General features: G+C 40.0%; 5 protein-coding genes across 6 annotated transcripts; all 5 read left to right on the top strand.

Moving 5' to 3' along the window:
* Positions 1 to 5,228: 5,228 nt before the first annotated feature.
* On the top strand, positions 5,229 to 5,867 carry LOC306890456 (histone H1-like; the record flags this gene model as incomplete). The annotated part of the gene is made up of 1 exon (XM_079450210.1): positions 5,229 to 5,867. One exon carries the CDS (start codon positions 5,229 to 5,231, stop codon positions 5,865 to 5,867), a length of 639 nt encoding a protein of 212 aa, XP_079306336.1.
* Positions 5,868 to 6,457: 590 nt separating this feature from the next.
* LOC306890794 (histone H2A-like) lies at positions 6,458 to 6,844 on the top strand (the record flags this gene model as incomplete). Its single annotated transcript, XM_079450764.1, has 1 exon — positions 6,458 to 6,844. One exon carries the CDS (start codon positions 6,458 to 6,460, stop codon positions 6,842 to 6,844), a length of 387 nt encoding a protein of 128 aa, XP_079306890.1.
* Positions 6,845 to 7,428: 584 nt separating this feature from the next.
* On the top strand, positions 7,429 to 7,839 carry LOC306890585 (histone H3.2; the record flags this gene model as incomplete). The annotated part of the gene is made up of 1 exon (XM_079450418.1): positions 7,429 to 7,839. The coding sequence occupies one exon, from the start codon at positions 7,429 to 7,431 to the stop codon at positions 7,837 to 7,839; it is 411 nt and encodes a 136-aa protein (XP_079306544.1).
* Positions 7,840 to 8,677: 838 nt separating this feature from the next.
* Positions 8,678 to 9,355, top strand: LOC306890639 (histone H2B-like). The gene has a single exon (XM_079450499.1). It carries the CDS (start codon positions 8,702 to 8,704, stop codon positions 9,074 to 9,076), a length of 375 nt encoding a protein of 124 aa, XP_079306625.1. The 5' UTR covers positions 8,678 to 8,701; the 3' UTR covers positions 9,077 to 9,355.
* A 5,223-nt stretch (positions 9,356 to 14,578) lies between these two features.
* On the top strand, positions 14,579 to 21,381 carry LOC306890627 (mixed lineage kinase domain-like protein). Of its 2 annotated transcripts, XM_079450486.1 has the most exons (12): positions 14,579 to 14,669; positions 15,117 to 15,195; positions 15,792 to 16,245; positions 16,426 to 16,542; positions 17,300 to 17,477; positions 17,819 to 17,919; positions 18,066 to 18,201; positions 18,306 to 18,390; positions 19,256 to 19,395; positions 19,478 to 19,527; positions 19,636 to 19,776; positions 20,585 to 21,381. In XM_079450486.1, exons 3-12 carry the CDS (start codon positions 15,798 to 15,800, stop codon positions 20,623 to 20,625), a joined length of 1,437 nt encoding a protein of 478 aa, XP_079306612.1. In that variant the 5' UTR covers positions 14,579 to 14,669; positions 15,117 to 15,195; positions 15,792 to 15,797; the 3' UTR covers positions 20,626 to 21,381. The 2 variants fall into 2 exon arrangements, with proteins under 2 accessions (XP_079306612.1, XP_079306613.1); XM_079450487.1 differs by lacking the exons at positions 14,579 to 14,669; positions 15,117 to 15,195 and having other exon boundaries at positions 15,668 to 16,245.
* Positions 21,382 to 21,688: the final 307 nt, after the last annotated feature.

Below are 21,688 nucleotides of genomic sequence, written 5' to 3'. Positions count from 1 at the left end.
TGATAATTTTTACTTTTTAAACGAAATTTTCCAAAAGATGGGCAAACATCTTACACTTCAAAGTGTCTAATAATCCATGTTATCAAAGTTAGAAAGGTCAGTTTTATAAAAACTTAATTTAACATAAAAAATTGTTTTATTTAAAAACACGTTCAAGAATAATATTTATTTATTCATGAAAATATGAAAAAAAAAATATTGTTGCCTGGGGTCTCTAGGGTCTACACCGGACTGCGTCGTGCCGCATCCAGTGTGGACACACTTTTAAATTATAATGGGTTCTAATCAGTTTCTAATGTCTTTTGTCGTGTCGCATCGTGCCGGTCGCGTCCGGTGTAGACACTGTGTTAATCTGCAGCCCAACGAAGACCACATATGGGTTAAGGTGAGCCTGAAGTGTACACTAATATGAAAATTTCAGAGCTTTGGTGTGACTTTAGAAACGTAAACAATGTTTTGTTCATATTCAACTATGTAAAAACGTAATACATGTTCTAGATTATTTATTTTGTAAGCTCTTGTCCTTTAAATTTAATGTAACATTTTTATAAATGAATAATGGACCCAGGTAGCAGCGACAGAATATATTCCAGTTAAAGGCAGAGTAGATCATTTGGAAAATGCTATCAATATACTGTGCCTAAAACGTCTTGATGTAGATTATGGTGAGCATAATAGGAAAGTTTAGTTCCTACATGAACAATGTCCCGTGTTACCGAACAAATATTCAACGTAAATTAAGAACAGCTTTAGATCTAATTGAAGATGTTTTACTGGTGAGGACGGCCCTGAACAGAAACGATCTCAATGTGTTGAAGAAAGACTCATTTTATAATGATATGCTGGGATACACTGAAGCCCTCTTGACCCTGCAGAGGACAAGCAGGTTTAGCAGACGAATAGATGAATGTCTTGTTAGAAGGGATGCAGCGCCACCTGCTGCTGGAATGACTGATGTGTTGTGGGCTTGATGGAGAAATTCCTGTAACTGCAGTGGTGAAAACTTCAGGACGTGCAGCTTGAATAGAAGTGAGAGCCGTGAATTATTATTATCTCTTAATGTTCATTCAAATGGAGTTTGTCCATACATTATTGACTAAATGAGTGTTCAGAGTAACTTTTGTCAACTCATCAACACAATGGTCGAAAAGGACAAGAATAAACAAACATTTCACATTTATGGAAATGTGTGTTTTTAGGTTTAATAACCAAATTACACGAAACCTCCTCAGTTCTGTCTAAAGCACCATGCTGTGAATATAAGAGCACTGAAGTTCAACAATGATGATTTATTATTCAATAAACTCCGTCAGTGAGTAAACTGCAGTCTCACATTAAGTATATGACATGACACAAATACTGTTGTATACAAACTGTATCGTACTTCACAAAGCTTGATTTAAAATTGTTCACTGCTTTAACAGCATTGATATTCAGTTATTTAAGTCAATCTTACAGTTATTTACATTATGAAATACTTTGATTTGAGTGGCAACATTACTCTTATAGCTTTAGTTTAGCCCATAAGGTTGAAATATATTAATAATGATGTTTCATAATCCGTAGGCTAATAATAAGTCTGTAATCATTGTTCTTTAGTGCAGGCGCTGTGTGTATCAATGTTTTCATGGGATGTATATTAGAAAGAATAAGACCGTAATCAGTTTCTACATACAACAATGACTGAATTGATGACAAATACTTAAAAAAGAGGTTCATTTTCTTGTGATGGTATTATGTGCCGTACTTTGGCAGATACACTGGCAGAATAAATCTCACTTGAAATGCAGGATGATAACACAGGTTCCAGTTTTTCTCGATTGTTTACACACATTTTCTGAAAGCATGCCTCATATTCTCAGAACTCCACACACAAATCCAAAAACACAATTGGCAAAACCCCTCAATTCTCCTGCAAAATGAAACTTCACATTCAAAACAATGTTCTTTCTTCTCAAAATGGTGTTTTGTTTTCAAATGACACACACACACCATCATATGAATAGACATTTATAAGAACCAGTTGAACACTGATGTGATCTAAATAAAACACTATGATGAATGGAAAACACTTCTCCATTCATCATAATGACTTTGCTCTTTATATGGTTCAGTGTTACACTTACTACAGACAGTACATACATAAGTGTGTTGTCAAATATTTGTAGTATATACATACAGTATATAGTCAGAACACACAAATACACGATAACAAATATATTTTATTTTTCCAACAAAAACAACAGTACATCCTAACAGTGGTGTACATACAAAACAACCAAAGAATTTATACAGTTACAGTAAAAAAACTATGCTGGATTCTCTCTTCAGTTTCGATCTGGCAACAGCACCTCATCCACATCACAGGCAATGTTTTCCCTGGCCAAGCAGCGGGGGAAATATCGCCTAGCATGGCGAGTCCAGCCATGAAAAGCATCAGCTGCTATATCTCCACATGCGTCTTCCATAGCTTGGAGAAGGGGTATACGCGTTTGTGGATTTCGATCATACACTTTCCATCTCCAGGCAGAAAAAAATTCCTCAATAGGATTGAGGAATGGGGAATATGGAGGCAGATAAACAACTAAAAAGTGTGGGTGAGCAGTGAACCAGTTACGAACCAGAGCAGCCCGGTGGAAAGATACGTTGTCCAAAATGACAACGTACCTGAGCTGCTCTGGGCCGTCTATCTGATCTGGGGGAATGAGTGTGTTGTGTAGAGTGTCCAGGAATGTGATCAGATGGGCAGTGTTGTAGGGGCCAAGGGTATCATGGTGATGGATGACGCCGTTGTGGGTAATCGCTGAACACATTGTGATGTTCCCTCCGCGCTGGCCAGGGACTTTAACAATGGCACGCTGGCCGATGATATTGCTTCCCCTCTTTCGTCTTTTTGTGAGGTTGAATCCAACCTCATCAATGAAGATGAACTGGTGCTCCACTGCAGCCACCTCTAGCTCAAGGACTGTCTGAAACACACATGACAATATCAGAAATAGACATGGAGTGGTCACTATTGTGAAGCACAATCATTATGATTACAATACTGAAATATGTAGGCTATAATTTACACAGTGTTGAGAGTATGCATCAATTTAGGGATTGTATAGGACTCACTTGCACATAGTTATATCGCAATTCTTTGACTCTGAATTGCGTTCAAATGGCACCCTGTAGACCTGCTTCATCCTCAGATTATTTCTGCGCAAGACACGGTCCAGTGTTGATAAGCTTACCCTATCAATATTTGGAAATATCTCATTGCTTTCAATTATTTTGCTTGGTCTTTAAAATAACGCCATAACATTACGGCAAATACAATGTTCATGACTGCAGTTTCCTTTTCAGGAGACAGAACACGTTCCCGACCACCTTGTGTAGGTAATCTTTCAGTTCTGCCAAACAAATAGTAAAATACTGTGTAGGAATACATATCCCAAATACGTGAAAAATACTTTATTTTTACAGTCCTTCAGAACAGTCCACAGGCAATTCTGTACTACTGTAGGCCTACTCATTGAACACTGTATTGATTTGCAGTAATGCAATTTTCTATCGAGTAGTTTTCTTACCTATTCTCATTTCAGAAAGTCCGGATGATGGATGCTACAGTGTACCTGCTCAAATTTGGCTGTACCTTTTGCCCAGCCTCCCTCATTGTTAGACCATGGTTAACCACATGGTCAACCAAAGTGGCTCGGATCTCATTAGAGATTACGGTCCGCACCGTCCGCACCGTCCGCACCGTCCGCACCGTCCGCACCGTCCGCACCGTCCGCACCGTCCGCACCGTCCGCACCGTCCGCACCGTCTCACTTCGCTGGCTCTCCGTCTGTTACCATTGTTGGCATCCATTGCTCCAAAACAGAAGAGCTCACCTGTTGCCCTTTTATGCTAAAGCTCTGCTTGCTAATTGTAAAAATGTGTGACAGGTGTTTGTCCATGTGATGAGTCAGTGTGCATATTTGAATGGCAGTGTGTTCCTTGTGAAAACAAGAGATTTTTCTGCCCGAAAATTGTGCCAAATGCAGAGAATTGTGTGTAGTGTTTTGAAAAAAGTGTTTTAGATCTGCAATGTGAGTGTAAAGCAGGAATTGTGCTTGTAGTAGCAGAATTGGTTCTGGGGGTTGGTGCATGAGTTACAAATATTGGTACTTGAGACACAATGGCCATAACATGTGTGTAAACAATTGAGAAAAACTAAACAATTATATTTGAAATGCCATTATAACTAAAACTTTAGTGTATTTGTAGAGACAGTTATAATTATAAAAACATCCCAAATTTGAAACAATCCTTGTGAAAACTGTAACAAAATACTTATCATGTAGCCTACTGTAGGATATATATATATATATATATATATATATATATATATATATATATATATATATATATATATATATATAATAAGCTATTACACGGTTCAAAATAAAACTATAGTATACAGTAAAACTTTTGTCTGTAACAAAAATATACAATAGGCTATAAACCTTATCATTAAAACAAAAAATAGGGATGACAATATGAAACGACGAGGTAAGTCAAACTAAGAGCACAGTAACTTATCTTGTATTTAACTTGTTCATGTTAAAGGAAATTGATTCATCGTGTTTTGTTTTTACATTTTCAAAGTTTAAAAGGCAGCGATTTCGTGGAATGACCCAGATGCAGATCACATGTACATGTCGGTCACAGGGACGGGAAGCGTGCGGATGACACGTGTGCTTCAACACGGCCACAACAACTCCTATAAATAAGACTTCGCGAGACTCTCAATTATGTTTATTTACTTCAAGTGATTTTTCAGGCGCCTGTTAAACACACAGAAGACGCGTCAAAGCTCTTCACTATATATTCAAAACACAAATAACAACGAAAATCATTCACGCTTTCATCCAGTGACTCGCGCTGCTCGAAGATTTGACCAAAATGCAAAATTAAACGATTAATCAGCGTGTCATTTAGCTTCCAGACGGAGCTCTGCGCCTCAGCTCGGTGTTCACATTGTTTTTATCGCGCACACGGGCTTTATGAGTCCGGTTTTGTTGTAAATGTTAGAGGAGAAAACACACGAGTCAACGGCTCCTGGAAGCACACAGACGCTGAACTGTCCAGTTGAGTCTGTACGGTTCTCATGTGCTGTATAACACTGCAGCGCCGCGCTCGGTCGCTCATCGCTCCTGATCTACTACAGATTGTGTGACAGCACTGATCCGAAGAGAAGAATGACAGAAACCGCTCCAGCTGCCGCCGCGCCGCCGGCCAAATCACCCAAGAAGAAATCTGCTGCTAAAGCCAAGACCGCCGGACCAAGCGTGGGCGAACTCATCGTCAAAGCCGTGTCTGCTTCCAAGGAGAGGAGCGGCGTGTCTCTCGCCGCCCTGAAGAAAGCTCTCGCTGCCGGCGGCTACGACGTGGAGAAGAACAACTCCCGAGTCAAGATCGCCATCAAGAGTCTGGTGACTAAAGAAACTCTGGTCCAGGTCAAAGGAACCGGCGCTTCAGGATCATTCAAACTCAACAAGAAACAAGCCGAGACAAAGAAGCCCGCGACGAAAGCCGCTGCTAAAGCGAAGAAGCCCGCAGCCAAGAAACCCGCTGCTGCTGCCAAGAAACCTAAGGCTGCACCTGCAAAGAAGACCGCCGCAAAGAAATCTCCTAAGAAGGCGAAGAAGTCAGCCGCTGCCGCCGCTAAAAAGACAACGAAGAGCCCCAAGAAGGCGAAGAAGCCAGCGGCCCCCAAGAAAGTAGCCAAGAGTCCCAAGAAAGCTGCTAAAAGCCCGAAGAAGGCGAAGGTTGCCAAACCCAAGACGACGAAGCCTAAAGCAGCTAAACCCAAGAAGGCCGCCCCGAAGAAGAAGTGAAGTCTGACTTTACATTTAAAAAAGGCTCTTTTAAGAGCCACCCACCAGCCCACTAAAGACATATTTTGATATTATCATAGTTGTGTTCTTAACAAATGATTATGAAAATGATAAACTTAATTATGAAGGTAATAATCGCCAAAGCATTTTTATTCAGAATCAGCGCAACAACTGAAGTTGTGTTGTGTGTATAAATATGTATTAAACTAATGCGCGTAAAGTGGCGAAAGGCAACGTGAGGAAAAACTAAAGGCTTGATGCGGAGCCGCACGATCCGACAGGCGGATGACATCAAAGTACCGCGAGAGCGATTCTACATATCATAAATAAGTTTGCTTTCGTATCGCTCTCGCGGTATTTTGACGTCATCCGCCTGTCGGATCGTGAGGCGCCGCATCAAGTCGAATAAGCATTAAGGGAAGAAATAGGCGGGGCTTTGGCGTTTGGAGCGAAGTTCAGTGATTGGTTTGAACTTTTCACAGAGTCCAACCAATAGGCGAACGAAAGACACGTATAAATACTGGAACTCACGACCTCAACGTCAAACGTTGTTTCTGTGGTTGCGATCAATACACTCTTACAAAGGAATCATGAGCGGAAGAGGCAAAACCGGCGGCAAAGCGAGAGCTAAGGCCAAAACTAGGTCATCCAGAGCGGGTCTTCAGTTTCCCGTTGGCCGTGTTCACAGACTTCTTCGCAAAGGTAACTACGCTCACCGCGTCGGTGCCGGAGCTCCAGTTTATCTCGCAGCTGTGCTCGAGTATCTGACCGCTGAGATCCTGGAGTTGGCTGGAAACGCCGCTCGGGACAATAAGAAGAGCAGAATCATTCCTCGCCATCTGCAGCTGGCGGTCCGTAACGACGAGGAGTTGAACAAACTGCTGGGTGGAGTGACCATCGCTCAGGGTGGCGTGTTGCCCAACATCCAGGCGGTGTTACTGCCCAAGAAGACCGACAAACCCGCTAAGACCAAGTAAACGACTTTCTCCCGAATCATTGAAAAGGCTCTTTTAAGAGCCACCCACTTAAACCAAAAGAGAGCGATTTCATCCTCAATAGATGAATAAATATAACGCGATGCAGACAAACGTTGCGCACGTGTTGCATAACCAGGTTCTGTCTAAGACGGATCTTCAGTATTTTGAGTTTGGCAGTAACTGGTCTGACTGTTTTTAACTAACGTTAGTGGTGCATTTCATTACAATTTACCTTTAATTCCACTCACACAACGACAAGAAACGAAATAAAACCTCTTTGTTAGAAGAGCAAATGTGTGATTTCTCCGTGAAGTCGCGAGTTCATCACAAGTAAACATCAGATGATTTAATGCGACAAATGTAAACAAAAGGTTTCGAGCGGTAACCGGAAGCTGTTGCTGTCACGTTTAAACAACGTGAAACGCACAGCCATTGGTCAGTTGTATGCGTAGACGTCACACATTATCCAATCACGTGCCAGCGCACCGTCACCACCCTCTGATGTCATGGTGGACTAGTCTTTATAACCAGCCACAGAGCGCGTTTCATTCAGTATCTGACAGAGAAGAGTCGCAACTGTAGTCATGGCGAGAACTAAGCAGACCGCTCGTAAGTCCACCGGTGGCAAAGCCCCGAGAAAGCAGCTCGCTACTAAAGCCGCCCGCAAGAGCGCACCAGCCACCGGCGGCGTGAAGAAGCCTCATCGTTACAGGCCCGGTACAGTGGCGCTGAGAGAAATCCGCCGCTATCAGAAGTCCACCGAGCTGCTGATTCGCAAGCTGCCTTTCCAGCGTCTGGTGAGAGAAATCGCTCAGGACTTCAAGACCGATCTGCGCTTCCAGAGCTCCGCCGTCATGGCCCTGCAGGAGGCCAGCGAGGCTTATTTGGTCGGGCTTTTTGAGGACACAAACCTGTGTGCCATCCACGCCAAGAGAGTCACCATCATGCCCAAAGACATTCAGCTGGCCCGCCGCATCCGTGGTGAACGCGCTTAAACTCAATTCTACATCCCATAAATAAACCCCAAAGGCTCTTTTAAGAGCCACTTCCATTCCACTGAACGAGACACTTTCCTTGATAATTGTCTGTTCATCAGTAATAATGATGAGTGTTAGCGTACACTGCTGAAAGTCAATTTATATTTTAAGAGATTAAAATAAAAAGTAACAGATTAGAAAACCCCGAGAGCGCAAACGATGACCGAAGCACATCACTAATAAAACACGTTTAACTAATTGTGGGGGAAAAAGTTGCGCCTTTTTACTAACACAAAACAAAGGTTATTATTTATGCATATGTTATGTTCTTTACGTAAACCTACGTATTTATGAAAAGTCGATACGGTTCAACTCTTGTTTGTTAAACCGTATGCTGTCTCTAAAATAATTACAGAAATAGTCTGGTTTGTCATTTTTAGGTAAAGAGGTGTGCTTGTTTTCCTCGTCATTTACAAGACAATTTGGCAACGAGACCAACAACACAATATTTTAGAGATGTGTTGTTCGGGTTATTGAATGTCTTTAAACGTATTAAAAATAAAGCCTCGTAAAGAGACTCGTGACAAAACCTTTACATAAGGGCTACAAAACGGAGACGCAGATTTTCCTTGTGTTGTATGTTATCATCAAAATAAATAAATGAACAAAGGAAATCGCATGGTGCACACACGAGTATGTGATGGAAACAATTTCATTGGCTATCTTTTCTAACCAATTGAAACCTTTAAAGGGTTTGGCCAACGGAGACACACAATCGGAGCACATGACCAGTTTTGCTAAAAATTAGCATAGTCTCTTCAATAAATACCCCTGCTGTGTACTTCCTGATACTTCAGATCCGATATCTACTCGTATCGTAATGCCTGAACCAGCGAAGTCCGCGCCCAAGAAGGGCTCTAAGAAGGTCGTCGCTAAGCCCGCCGGGAAGGCAGGAAAGAAGCGCAGAAAGTCCAGGAAGGAGAGTTACGCCATCTACGTGTACAAAGTCCTGAAGCAGGTTCACCCGGACACCGGTATTTCCTCCAAGGCGATGGGCATCATGAACTCTTTCGTCAACGACATCTTTGAGCGCATCGGCGGTGAAGCTTCTCGTCTCGCTCACTACAACAAGCGCTCCACCATCACATCCAGAGAGATCCAGACCGCCGTTCGTCTGCTGTTGCCCGGTGAGCTGGCCAAACACGCCGTGTCTGAGGGAACAAAGGCCGTGACTAAATACACGAGCTCCAAGTAAACTCACGCTTGACTCCCAACAAACAAAAGGCTCTTTTAAGAGCCACCCACACAACCTGATAAAGAGCTTCTGATATGATTTAACACGGGGAGGAATCTGTGATCGTATTGCAATGATGAAAACTAGTTTTATTTAATTACCCCTGCGTAGTAATATATAGTCTCTAATATTTGACCTGTGTTTTGAATTACATGAGTTATGTTTGGTTTACAGTCAATTTTTTCTTGTACAGCTGCTTTGTAACAATGAAAAGCGCTATATAAATAAAGCTGAAATATCATGGGTTCTGAACTTTTACATTCATATGATTGTCAGATGCTTTTATCCAAAGCGACTTTACATTTGTTTCTGACTAAGTGCAGTCCACTGGGATCGAATCCATGGTGTTGGTAGTGCCATCCACTAACCACTGGTGGTCCACTAGCCATTCACTTATAAAAATGTGTGTGAAAGTTCTTGTTCTTTTTAAAGGAATACCCCACTTAAAATGACAATTCCTTTCCAAACCTTTGAAGTTTGATCATTCTGTTACACACAAAGGACCATATTTGAAAGAGGAACCGCAACTATTTCTGGGCGTCTATCCAGAACTGTTTGATTTCGGAAATGCTTCAAAATATGTCAGTTGCTAACTGTCTAAGTACTTCAAGATATTTAAATTGAAAAACTAGCTGGAGCCTCTCATCAACATCTGGCCTATTGAGTGAACTTCTCTTGTATAATCAAAGAGTGCAAAACAGTCCTCGACTCTCAGCCAGTATTGTCTCACCATTCCAAGGTTACTAGAGCCAGACATGACAAAAGCTGATAGAGCTGGCTAAAGAAGGACGCGGCCACATGACACGTCTTCATCACCAAATAATTTCACCTGCTATTATATTATTAATGATAGTCTTACATCTTATTTTTTATATTTTGCCTTGTTGTGCAAGCACTGTCGAGCTTGTGCAGAGGCTGCAGCTTTTGCCAGAGGGGAAAATCACAGTACTGAATGACTACAGACCGTAGCTCTCACATCTATGGTCATGAAGTAATTCAAGAGACTGGTACTGGACTATCTGAAGGACATGACAGAACCTTTACTGGACCCCCTGCAGTTTGCCTATACAGAGCAAACAGGTCTGTTGAGGAATCGGTTAACATGAGGATGCAGTTAACACTCGGCTGCATTTTGTCCTGAAACATCTGGATAGACCAGGGACCTATGTGAGTATCCTGTTTGTATACTTCAGCTCCGCTTTCAACACCATCATCCCGTCACTGCTCCAGACAAAGTTAACCTAGCTATCTGTTCCTGGCTCTGTGTCAGTATATCACCAGTTTTCTCACAGACAGGCAACAGTTAGTGAGAATCGGGAAGCTCACATCCAGCACCCGCACTATCAGCACTGGCGCCCCCCAGGGGTGTCTTCTCTCCCCACTGCTCTTCTCTCTGTACACCAATGACTGCACTGCCCAGGACCCTTCTGTCAGATTTTTTAAGTTTGCAGATGACATCACACTCATTGGCCTCATCCAGGATGGTGAAGAGTCTGCGTACACAGGAGGTTGAGCAGCTGACTGTCTGGTGCAGTCATAACTTGGAGCTGAGCACTCTTAAAACAGTGTAGACGATTGTAGACTTCAGGAGAAACCCCCCTGCACTCCCCCTCTCATCATCATGAACAGCACTGTGGCAGCAGTGGAGTCATTCAGGTTCCACACGGAGGATTCAATTTATTTGTGATTAATGGAGAAATTATAAGATTTGACTTGATCCATGACGTTATTTACAATTCAAATACTTTATTTATAAAACATTAAAGATTAATGAAACTGTCAGGCAGATGACTGATAATGTTTAAATGATGCGAGCGCACGGACCTTTTCAGACCAGAGAATGCGTTTGCTGGAGAAAGTGCGCATTAAATAAGTAGCTACAGGTATACCATTCCTATACATGTTTCCTGAACTATCCTGAACAAGCACGGAGGTGAAGACTAAGTTTTGAGTTGACAGAACCAGCAAACCCAACCCAGTTTAGATCAGGTTAAACTATGTAATTAACTTTATTGTTATTGCAAAGTACAGTACTATTAACACATGTTATCAAAAGTTTAACATTAGTTGCACTGTATTTAAACATTTGAGGACAGAATACAGTCTTTTGTTGGTGTGAATTATGATTTGGGAAAATTATGCGTCTAAAAATATCTCAATTAGGCCCTATGCCCAAATCTGAAACTGGGGAAGAAGGTTATTTTTCATGTAGCTTGAACTTTATCACATAGGGCATGCTAGCTAACGTTGTAAGTTATACAGTTAGCAGTTAACTATCGGCCAAAAGCAAAAAAAAGGAAACTCTTTGACATCTATTTCTTAAGTTGTCACAATTGCGTCCATATAAAGGGATAGAACAGTGAGAAGGCTCATGTTGTGTGACAGGTTTGTGTTCAAGTAAATGCATTTGCATCTTTAGATGATACGCTTTCACTTTTCCTTTCCAAGTTACATTGTCTGGTAGGTGAAGATTTTTTAAGATTTTATTAACCAAAATATAAAGGAATCCTTATTACATTACATTATAAGCTTATCTACATAGTAGAGTCTTTGTTATCATTGGGGTTCACTAGCTAGCGCTAACAGGTCAGCGACTTCCACTTTCATTTGGTAAACTGGGTCAATAGTTTGGTTTTAAATGTTTTGAAACTGTTTTGACAGATTAGGCTTTATTATTCATGACAATACAATTCTAACTGTTATTAAGACACACAATAGAAACGGACGAAAGTTTCAACACAGGAAAGACTTTATAGGTTTCCGACTTGGAAGAAAGATTATGAACAGCATGTTATAACACAGTCTGTCTAAAACAGATTTTTATCCCATTGTTGCTTTGATAATAAAGTATGTGCAATGGAATTTTCATAAATGTGCTGCAGTGATAGCTGCCCACTGCTCCGAGTGTACGTGTGTTCACTAGTCTCTGGATGGGTTAAATGCAGAGGTCACATTTCAGGTGTGGTTCACCGTAACTGACAAAAGGCCACTTTCACTTCAAAGTCATATTTATTTATTTGTTTGAGTCAGAACATCAGTAAACAACTAAAGAAAATAATGAATTTCACAATGTATTGTGTTTAGATCCATCAAGATCTCACAATTGTTTCATTGAGCTAATTGAGGCAAATCTCAAACTTTATTAAGGCATTCACAAAACAAACTAACGTAATCCATGAGATTACAATGAGGTTTCACTTTCAGTTCGGCTTTAGAAGTTTAGACATTCATTGACAAGCTTTGGTGGGCAGTGTCTGTGTTTTAGGGACGATGCCACTTCTGGTGAAAGATCGGTGGCTCGAGTATCTTTCACTAAGGGCATCATGCCAAATCCTTTTTCTCCAGCCCCTAACACAGTAGAGAAACTAGAAGACATGCATGACGAAAGCGTGTCCTTCCACGATTATGACACATCAACATGCAAATCTAGAAACAAATTGACGTTGTAGTGATGGACAATTTTGAAACCTTTACACAAACAATGATTTGTATGCAAGTCGCTTTAGATAAAAGGGTCGTAATGTAAATGTAAATATTACAGCCATTTTCAGTGGATGAGGTTGCGATTTATGTTCTAAAAAAGAGGTTGTTTGCTTTAAACAAAAATATTGCAAAAAACTAATTCTTGCAATATGGATATAAAGATAAAATAAACTTTGTATAAATGAAACATTTAGAAAACAACAACGTTGACCTGTCCCAGATTTATAACACAAATATATAATTTTTATATTTATAGGAATACTTTTACATGCTTTTTTTAGACAGCTTTGGTGACCAACAGGTGTAATTCAAAGTAATTGTACATTGCGTTAATGCTTTGACAATTAAAGACAAACAAGTAAAACCAAAAATGTGCCTATATTTCATGAAACATGTGCAATCTCTAGTTCTTCTTATAGCTAATATCAAGTGTGGCTACCGCTCCTTGTGACCCGGGAAAGAGCATTTTTTGTGAAACTTCCCCTGAGGCGTGAGACTAGTGAAGCCTGACCCATTAAACAATGTCCTGTGCCCTACTCCCAAACACTCTTTTACACAAAGCTCATGTGTATCTTCACTTGTGATAGATACACATTATATGCAGTCAGATTAGGAGTTGGGGATGGTGGTGGGCTTTTGAGCGTGGCATGATTTTAACGCTGCTAGAGCTATAACAAGACAATTTGAATAGGAAACAGTCTAGTATGTGTTGTTCCACTCTTGGTAGACACTGATAAAACTGCACCTGCTAAGCAAGCTTGACTAACGTGCCTGCCAGAAATGACGCTTCTAACAAGGTACAAAAAAAGTAAGGAAGGAGGCTGGAACTGGCCAACGAAAATTGATTTTTAATTAAATGAACAAACATAATAAAACAGAACATAAAGTCCAGGCCTGGTCCTCACTCGCCCTTCCCTGTTGTCGTTCCACTCTTATACCTCCGGAGCTCCTCCGTGAGAGATGCGAGTCTGGTGCATGAGATGCGAGACCGGCCTTGCATAGTTCCCTCACGGCTCTTGTCCCGACCTGCTCGCCACAACGCTATACTGTACACTTGACTGATGTTACTTGCTCAAACTGCCTGAATAGCGGTTCAACTGAAAATCAAACCCCAATGTCATCATTGCAAATTTATACCCAATCCCTAATCTACTCAGCAGGCCTGATTCTGGGGAGCAGCATCTCTTACAAAGGGATCACAGGATTCTGGTTCCCTGGTTCACACTTTTTACTAAAGTCAAATACTAAAATACTGTATTCAAATACTGCTTTTCACTTCAAATATCTCCACCCCATAGGTGTTGATGATCTTCCCCATCTTCTCCAGTTTTCCTTCAACATCTCCTTTGTTGCACAATTTAGGCCAAAGTATCTGAGGTCTTCTTCCATCCCTTTTCCTTTCGACTGCTTGCTGCGGCTGGGTAGTCTCTGGGTTGGTGATTGCTAGTTTATGCCTGATTGGGCTTCGTCTTGGGTACTTGGGTACATACCATGTGGGCTGTGCTGCTTGTCCCACCACTGGGCTTTACCCGACTGAATTTCCCTACCTCTTGTGAAGTATTGGTCAATGCAAGGCCCCTCACTAAGCTCTCTCAGGCGCTTCTTCCTGCTCTGATCTACTACCTTTCAGATACATTACTACTGTATCGTAAATATTATTTTACAAAATATAACATTAGTTATAATTATTATAATTTTATGACAATTTATAACATTTTATTTCCATGTTTTCATTTATACCTAAAACGTTGTTTAGCTATTTGTTTGATCAATTCAATGCAATGTCTGCTGTAAATGATGTTGTGTTCTTATTTTATTATAATTTTAAGTATTTCAAATTATTACATTTTAGAAATTGAATGAATTTCATGCTATTTGGTGAAACTGAAATCGAAGCCAATGAAAACAAGTGTGTTCAAGGGGTTGGGCTAAGTGTGTCTGTCTGACTCACTCTATCTATAGGGAAGCAAAACTTCCTTTAGAGGAGGAGCTTATACTAACACACATTCCTGTGTCAAGCTGGAGCAGGTTTTTGACGGACAACATAAATCACAACCCGTAAATCACAAACGTAAGTACCATACCGTTATTGGTCTTTTAGCTCATAAATGTTACATGTTTGTATTTATTTCGTGTCTGTTTTGCATTTATTATGATACGGGCAAAATGTTTTGTTTTTTTGTTCGTGTGAAGGTCTATAAATGCTACAAGGATATCAGTCTGCTAGTCTTAATCTCAGTACTTGGAAGAAAAGTAAAGAACTACCTCTTTACTGTCTAACACTTTAAGTAAAAATGCCCAATAAACAAAGCAAAATACACAGCTCAGTTTAAACCAGCCAAAAGAGATTATTCAAGTTTAAATAATCACATCTGGCAATAAAACACAAGTTTAGATAACAGCATAAAAAGGTTTGGATACGAGAAGAGAACAGTTTATGTGCTGTAAACTTGCGATTGCTTCACACCGAAAGTCAGTTTCAAAATAAGTTTCCTGTTTGTGTTTCTGCTCTCAACAGATTGTGTAAATACATTCGGTTGACCGGATGTTAACCATTAAACCCCAAGCCTGGAGGAAATTGTGAACTGTTTGATTTAGCAAGTTTCATTTCTCTTACAAAACATCCACAAGTTAACAAGCAACAACATGTGACAACTAACCCCGATACAAAATAAAGGCAAGAGTTATTTCAGGCTTCTGTTTTTAAACTTCACAGATGTTTTTTAAGGTCAAATATTGGTTATTTTCTTCAATAAAAGAGAATTGATTGTAAGGATCTGTGTTGTCATGTCTTAAACTAACAATTCTAATTTATTATAAATTCAGTTATAAAACTACATATAAGCACGTCTGCCTAATGGCAGGACACACATCTAAAAGGCAAACACAACATCAAATGACTACGATGACCATGGACTTGAACAAATTTCTAAATAAAAAGCACTTCAAGTTCAAGACATGACAACACAGATCCTTACAATCAATTCTCTTTTATTGAAGAAAATAACCAATATTTGACCTTAAAAAACATCTGTGAAGTTTAAAAACAGAAGGCTGAAATAACTCTTGCCTTTATTTTGTATCGGGGTTAGTTGTCACATGTTGTGGGCAGACGTTAATACACTATTGCATGAATCATCTAATCATAATGAACTTGCCCTCAGATGCTTACTGATTTTTTGTGGTCTTTCAGGCTGTGATGGACATCATTGAGCCGATCCTAACCATAGCTGAGAAGCTGTATGCCCTGTGTGAGGAGGTAAAAGCCAACAAAAAGCGCTGCCATCGTTTAGCTCGTCGCGTGTCCGCTCTTGCTGGTCTGGTGAATGTCGTTAAGTCTCGTGGCTTCGGCTCAAACCCGAAGCAGGTACAAAAAGGCCTTCAAGAACTTAAAGAGACCCTGGAGTCAGCAGAGATTGTCGTGAGGAAATACACCTTGCTCAGCTATCTGAAACGCATCGTAAAAGCGCATGACCTCGGCGAGGAGTTCATCTACTTAAACGAAAGACTGAACGATGCAGCTCAGCTACTTTCTCTAGCGCTTCAGGTTGAGCACAGAGAGAGTTTAGATAACGTGTTTCAGGAGAACATAAGACGACGAGAAGATGAGGAGGACAGAGAGAGCGACTGTCAGGAGTTTATGAAGTGTGAGTTACATTCATAAAAATTACATTTTTATTGATAGGGATGCAAATATACCAGTCGCGGTATTGGGCCTGATAAGAAGCTCACATGTATTCGTAAAAATGCAAAAATATAACAAATATCTATGACACACTTTTAATTTATAAATTAACAACAGTATGTTCTATATTTTACCCCTGCAGTGCTGCAGTCTTTAGTCCAGGAAAATAGAGAAACAAACAGGACAGTTGAAGTGGTAAAAAACACAGTTGAACAAACACACAGTGATGTTCAGAATATTAAGGAACTCCTGGAAGCAAGTAAGTACAGATGCTTTAACTACATTTACATTTAGTCATTTAGCAGACGCTTTTATCCAAAGCGACTTACAGATGATGAAACATTGGAAGCAATTATAACAACATAGGCAACAAAATACAGTGCATCAAAACTAGTCCATTAAAGCCTAGCACAGTATACAAAGCTAAGCATAGTGAGGTTAGTAATTTCTTTCTTTTTGAATAAGAAGAAAGAAAGGGAAAAGAGTCAATCAGCTACGTATTGACGGAAGAGATGCGTTTTCAGGCGTTTTTTAAAGATGGCAACCGAGTCTGCTGATCTTTTAGCAGCAGGTAGATCATTCCACCAATGTGGAACAGATCCAGAGAAGGTACAGGAGAGTGACTTTTTTCCTTTTTGGGATGGTACCACTAGTCGTTGTTGGTTTGCAGACCGCAGGGATCTGGCAGGAACATAGGTCCGCATTAGCAAGTGAAGATACGATGGTGCAGATCCGGTGGTGGTCTTGTAGGACAACTACTGTTGTGGCTTCATTTAATAAAGCTTAAAGTTGATTGGGACATATTGCAATGTGGCAAGACCCAAACCTGATCAGTTTTAAAACAGCAAGAAAAAGATAAATGTAGATACATAGCACTAAACTCTGATAACAGAAGTCACTTTATCTGTGTCTCAGTATTCATGCTCTAAATAATCCAATTAATGGTACTTTGACTTTTTCTGCAATGTTTTGAATGTTGTCTCATCCGAGCGTTGCTGTTTATCTTTGGTTGGCAGTGAGAAAACCATGTGTTAATATGCAGGACATTAGAGAGATAAAACCAGAAGAATTGACATATGACATGCCTGTTAAACCCATTATAACCAGCAGCCAGTTTGAGCTTTACAAAGGGACGTACAACAAGTTCACAGTGGCTATCAAGAGATACACATGCCCGCTGAACACAAGCCCGAGGTATGTAGTCATAAAACACTGAAAGAGATTTGCACTGAACACTTCATGAAACTCGTATTCTGTGCTTCCGATCTTGTTTTGTGAGTTGATAATATTGATTTTAGAAATATTAAGATAAAGCGATTGAGAACACTGCCAACATCACTATTACTTCCCTGATGGCAGACATACATCTGGAACATGTCTATTTAATGTCTGCAAGATATGATTTTGTTGTTTGCTCATCTGCAGTACGTCTCTGAAACTGCCCTTTCTAAGATGTTTAAAAGACGTTTTTACACAGCAGATGCTTTCCAGATATTTAGCAGACATCTTACAGAGTTTTTCTTTATTTCCTCCAGTGAGTTGAGATGTGTTTTTAACAAGGAGGTGGAGACCATGAGGCGCTTTGAGTCGCCCAATATCTTAAGAATGTTTGGGATCTGCGTCCAGGATGAGAACGGTAATTTAGCCTTAATGTTGATAAATCCAATGATATTTTTGTTGTATTTTGTTGAAATAAAATATTTCCAGTCATTATTTATTTATGTTATATAAATGTTCTTGTAAAGAAAGTGCCTGTTTCTATTGTGACACCTGTTCTTACAGGACCAAATCCAAGCTATGTGATAGTGATGGAGTACTGTGAGAAAGGAAATCTTCGACAAGTGCTGGACGGTAACTGCAGACTGCCCTGGGACAGAAAGACTCAAATGTGTCTGGATGCAGCACAGGGACTTTACAGGTCCACATCTTCTGTCCTCTCGCGCTTTTCATTTATGTGTTTTGTCTGTAGAGTTTACATGTAAACAAAAGTGAAGTAAATCAAATTATGTGACATTATCGCAGGCTGCATCAGTCAGAGGAGAAGTTTAAAGTTCACGGTTCAATCCAAAGCTCCAGTTTTCTGGTGGCTCTAGGCTATAGAGTAAAGGTAATGGATTTTAACTTTTCAAATAGCATTACATTCAAATACATTAAAGATTATTACCTTTGTGAAACTTAAAGTGTGCATGCTAGTACTATTAATGTTTATGTAATGGATAATCCACAGCTAGCCGTGTGTTAAATGGTTTTAATGCACAACGTGGAGGCCAATTATCCCGCTTATACCATGGTTATTTGGCAAGTTAAAGCTGTTATTGATGTTTACAGTGTAGCTTTGGATCAAACTGGTGAAAATGACTACACGTGCGTTAAGGGTTGCTGATGGCGTTTTGTTGCGACAGTAATCCTGCTCAGTACGAGAGGAACCGTAGGTTCAGACATTTGGTTTGTGCGCTTGGCTGAGGAGCCACTAGCTTGAGGCTAACGTCTGCGGGATTACGACTGAACGCCTCTAAATCGGAATCCCTCCTGAAGGCAGCGCCGTGGGAAGCCACTGATAGCCAATCAGATCGTCTACGAGTCATTTGGCACCAGGTCTCTCACAAACTTGCTGTGTCGGGCCTCTCCCCGGTCCTGTCGCGTCAGGCTCTCCACCGGGGGACAGGCACGCCTTTCGAATTCAGTACCATGTTTTTCATGTGTCACTTATAATTACAGACCTGATCGTATTAATGTGTATGTTGTGAATCGTACAAAAACGTACGATTTAAACTAAAGCCCTACCCCTCACCTTGCCCCTAAGGCACAAAAGCAAATCTTAATAAAATGTACAAAGGAGATTGTATGAATTTGTTCGAATGAACTAACATTAGCCACATCGTACAATAGTCATGTTTTTGCTGTGAGATTGTGTAGGGAACGGAGTGTGCGGTTTATCCAACATTTAATTTGTTTTGTGTCGTTAATTTAAGTTGGGAGGCTTTGAGCTGGCAAAAACAGAGACGTCTCTTCAGAGGAACAAGCCCAAAAAGAACAGCTCCCTTTATTACAGCTGTCCACAACATCTGAAGAACATCAACTATACTTACAACAAGTCATGTGAAATATACAGGTACTGTACGCACACACACAAACATAAAACTGACGTCTGATTCAAATGAAGCCTGGTCACACACTTTATGTTCTCTCCTCAGTTTTGGTATTGTCTTGTGGGAAATTGCAACTCGAGATATTCCCTTCAAAGGTGTGACACAACATTAGAAAAACAAAAAACTAAATTTTCTGCTGATCTCACTTGATTTATATTGTAATACATGTTCTTCTTCTCTACCTTCATTCACTCTGTATCCAGGCTGTTCTACCGGAGAGATCTACCAAAAAGTGTGTGTAGAGAAGGTCATGGAGGCTCTTCCTCCAGACTGTCCCAAAGAGCTCTCAGAGCTCATCAATGCCTGCAGATCATTTGAGCCTTTCCAGAGACCAACTGCAGGAGGTAAGATCAACAAACAAATTAAAACAAATATGTTGGCATGTTGCCCTTCACATGTAAAAGGCTGAAAAGAGTTTAATCTAGCTTTTATTGTAATTTGTATATTCATTAATATGCATATACTACTGAAGCTAGGGTTCAACTTTAAGGCATGAAGAAATTATTATCCCAGGAAAAAAAGGTATTTTAATGTTTAAAGATGAGTTTTAAGTGATAGAGTTATCAAATGCAGTGGGACTTTATACGGACAGTTCATTCAAAAATGAAAATTCAGTCATGAATTACTCATTCTCTGTCGTTCCTATATGTATAAATGTATTTGTTTGGTTGAACACAGAGAAAGATATTTGGACGAATGCTTGTATCCAGACAGTTCTTGGACCCCATTGACTGCCATAGTAGGAAACATGACAATGGTAGTCAAAAGTGCCCCAGAACTGTTTGCTGTCCTACATTCTTGAAAATATCTTCTTTTGTGTACAATAGAACAAAAAAAAATACATATATATGAAAGTATTTTTTCCTAATATGGTACGTAGTCAACGGGGTCCAATAACTGTTTGGTTATAAGCATTCCTCCAAATATATGTCTCTGTGTTTACCATAACAAATACATTTATACAGATTTGGAACAACTCAAATGTGACTAAATGATGTCAGAATTGTTCTTTTTCTGTGAACTATCCCTTTAACACTGTTTTCTATACCACACATATTGCAAGTCTTTTAACAAATGAAGTCACACAGGCCTGCTTGTTTTTATACGAACAATAAATTGATTAAAAAAACTCACAATAGGTTTTCTTTTTAGTGCTGGTGGACAAGCTTCGCAAAATAGCTGAAGAGGATTGACAGCGCATAATATACTGGATCATCAATCTGATTGTGTATGACATATCACTTATTGATCCCTAAACTCACTAAACGTAAATGTACAAAACCTTCAAGAGGAAAAATGCAAAAGATGAAGGCAGGACCCAAGTGCAGATTTGCTGGTTCAATAAATGCAAAATGATAATCCACAACATTAAACACTAAACGTGAGACGATAATTAGGAAGCGTGAAGTAAGATGAGCCAAAGGGGTTAAGTCAATCCATCCACTCTCAGCTACTGAACATTGTTGTTGCCATTTGACTATTCTCTGCCTGTTCTGAGCGGATTTTAAAAAGGCTACATTAAATTTTTATTTATGTCTATAAACATTTCTCTCTGGTTTAAAAAGGTTAGTAGCCATAATAGAATAAATCCAGAGTTATATGTTGCACAGACAGCAGATATGCAATACTATTTATTTGCTGTCAAATGGCCATGTAAGTTTACTCTCTTGAATAACCCAAATAAACAGGATAGAGTGGAAACAAAGGAGACTGAATTTCGTGTCCATGAAAACGAATAAATTCATTCTTAATTTGCTGCATATGCCACAAACTGCCTTGATATGGTTGATGGACGACATAAGTTGAAACTTGGCAAGATCAAGACCTAAAATACATGATTTGCGTGTGTGTTTCATTGTTCCCTATACTATCTGAGCACGGGACGTTGCTTATTTTTACCGCCAATTTGTTCATTTATTTCTGAATAAAAGTGATTGTGCGTGTACTTCAGTTCGAATATGTATGTGTTGAGAAAGGTACTACTGGCCCTTTAAGCCAGCTTTCCGGTGAATGTGCTTTTCCGCAGGGAGAGAGAGAGAGAGACGTCCACCATTTTGTGACAGAGCAGAACGAAGCAGATATAATGAGGAATAAGAAGTGTCATTCGCAACTTTATGTTTATAAAACCACCATTCCACGTGGGATTGGTGAGTGTGGAACATCTTTGTTTTTGCGCTGTTCACAAATGAAACGGTTATTTGTTTACATTCTGTTAATAACGTTATGTATAGGCAAACGGGAATGGGACAGGGCACG

Source organism: Barbatula barbatula (assembly GCF_947034865.1).
Source record: "Barbatula barbatula genome assembly, chromosome: 25".
Taxonomy (NCBI): domain Eukaryota; kingdom Metazoa; phylum Chordata; class Actinopteri; order Cypriniformes; family Nemacheilidae; genus Barbatula; species Barbatula barbatula.
This window is presented reverse-complemented; position numbering and strand designations above follow the sequence as displayed.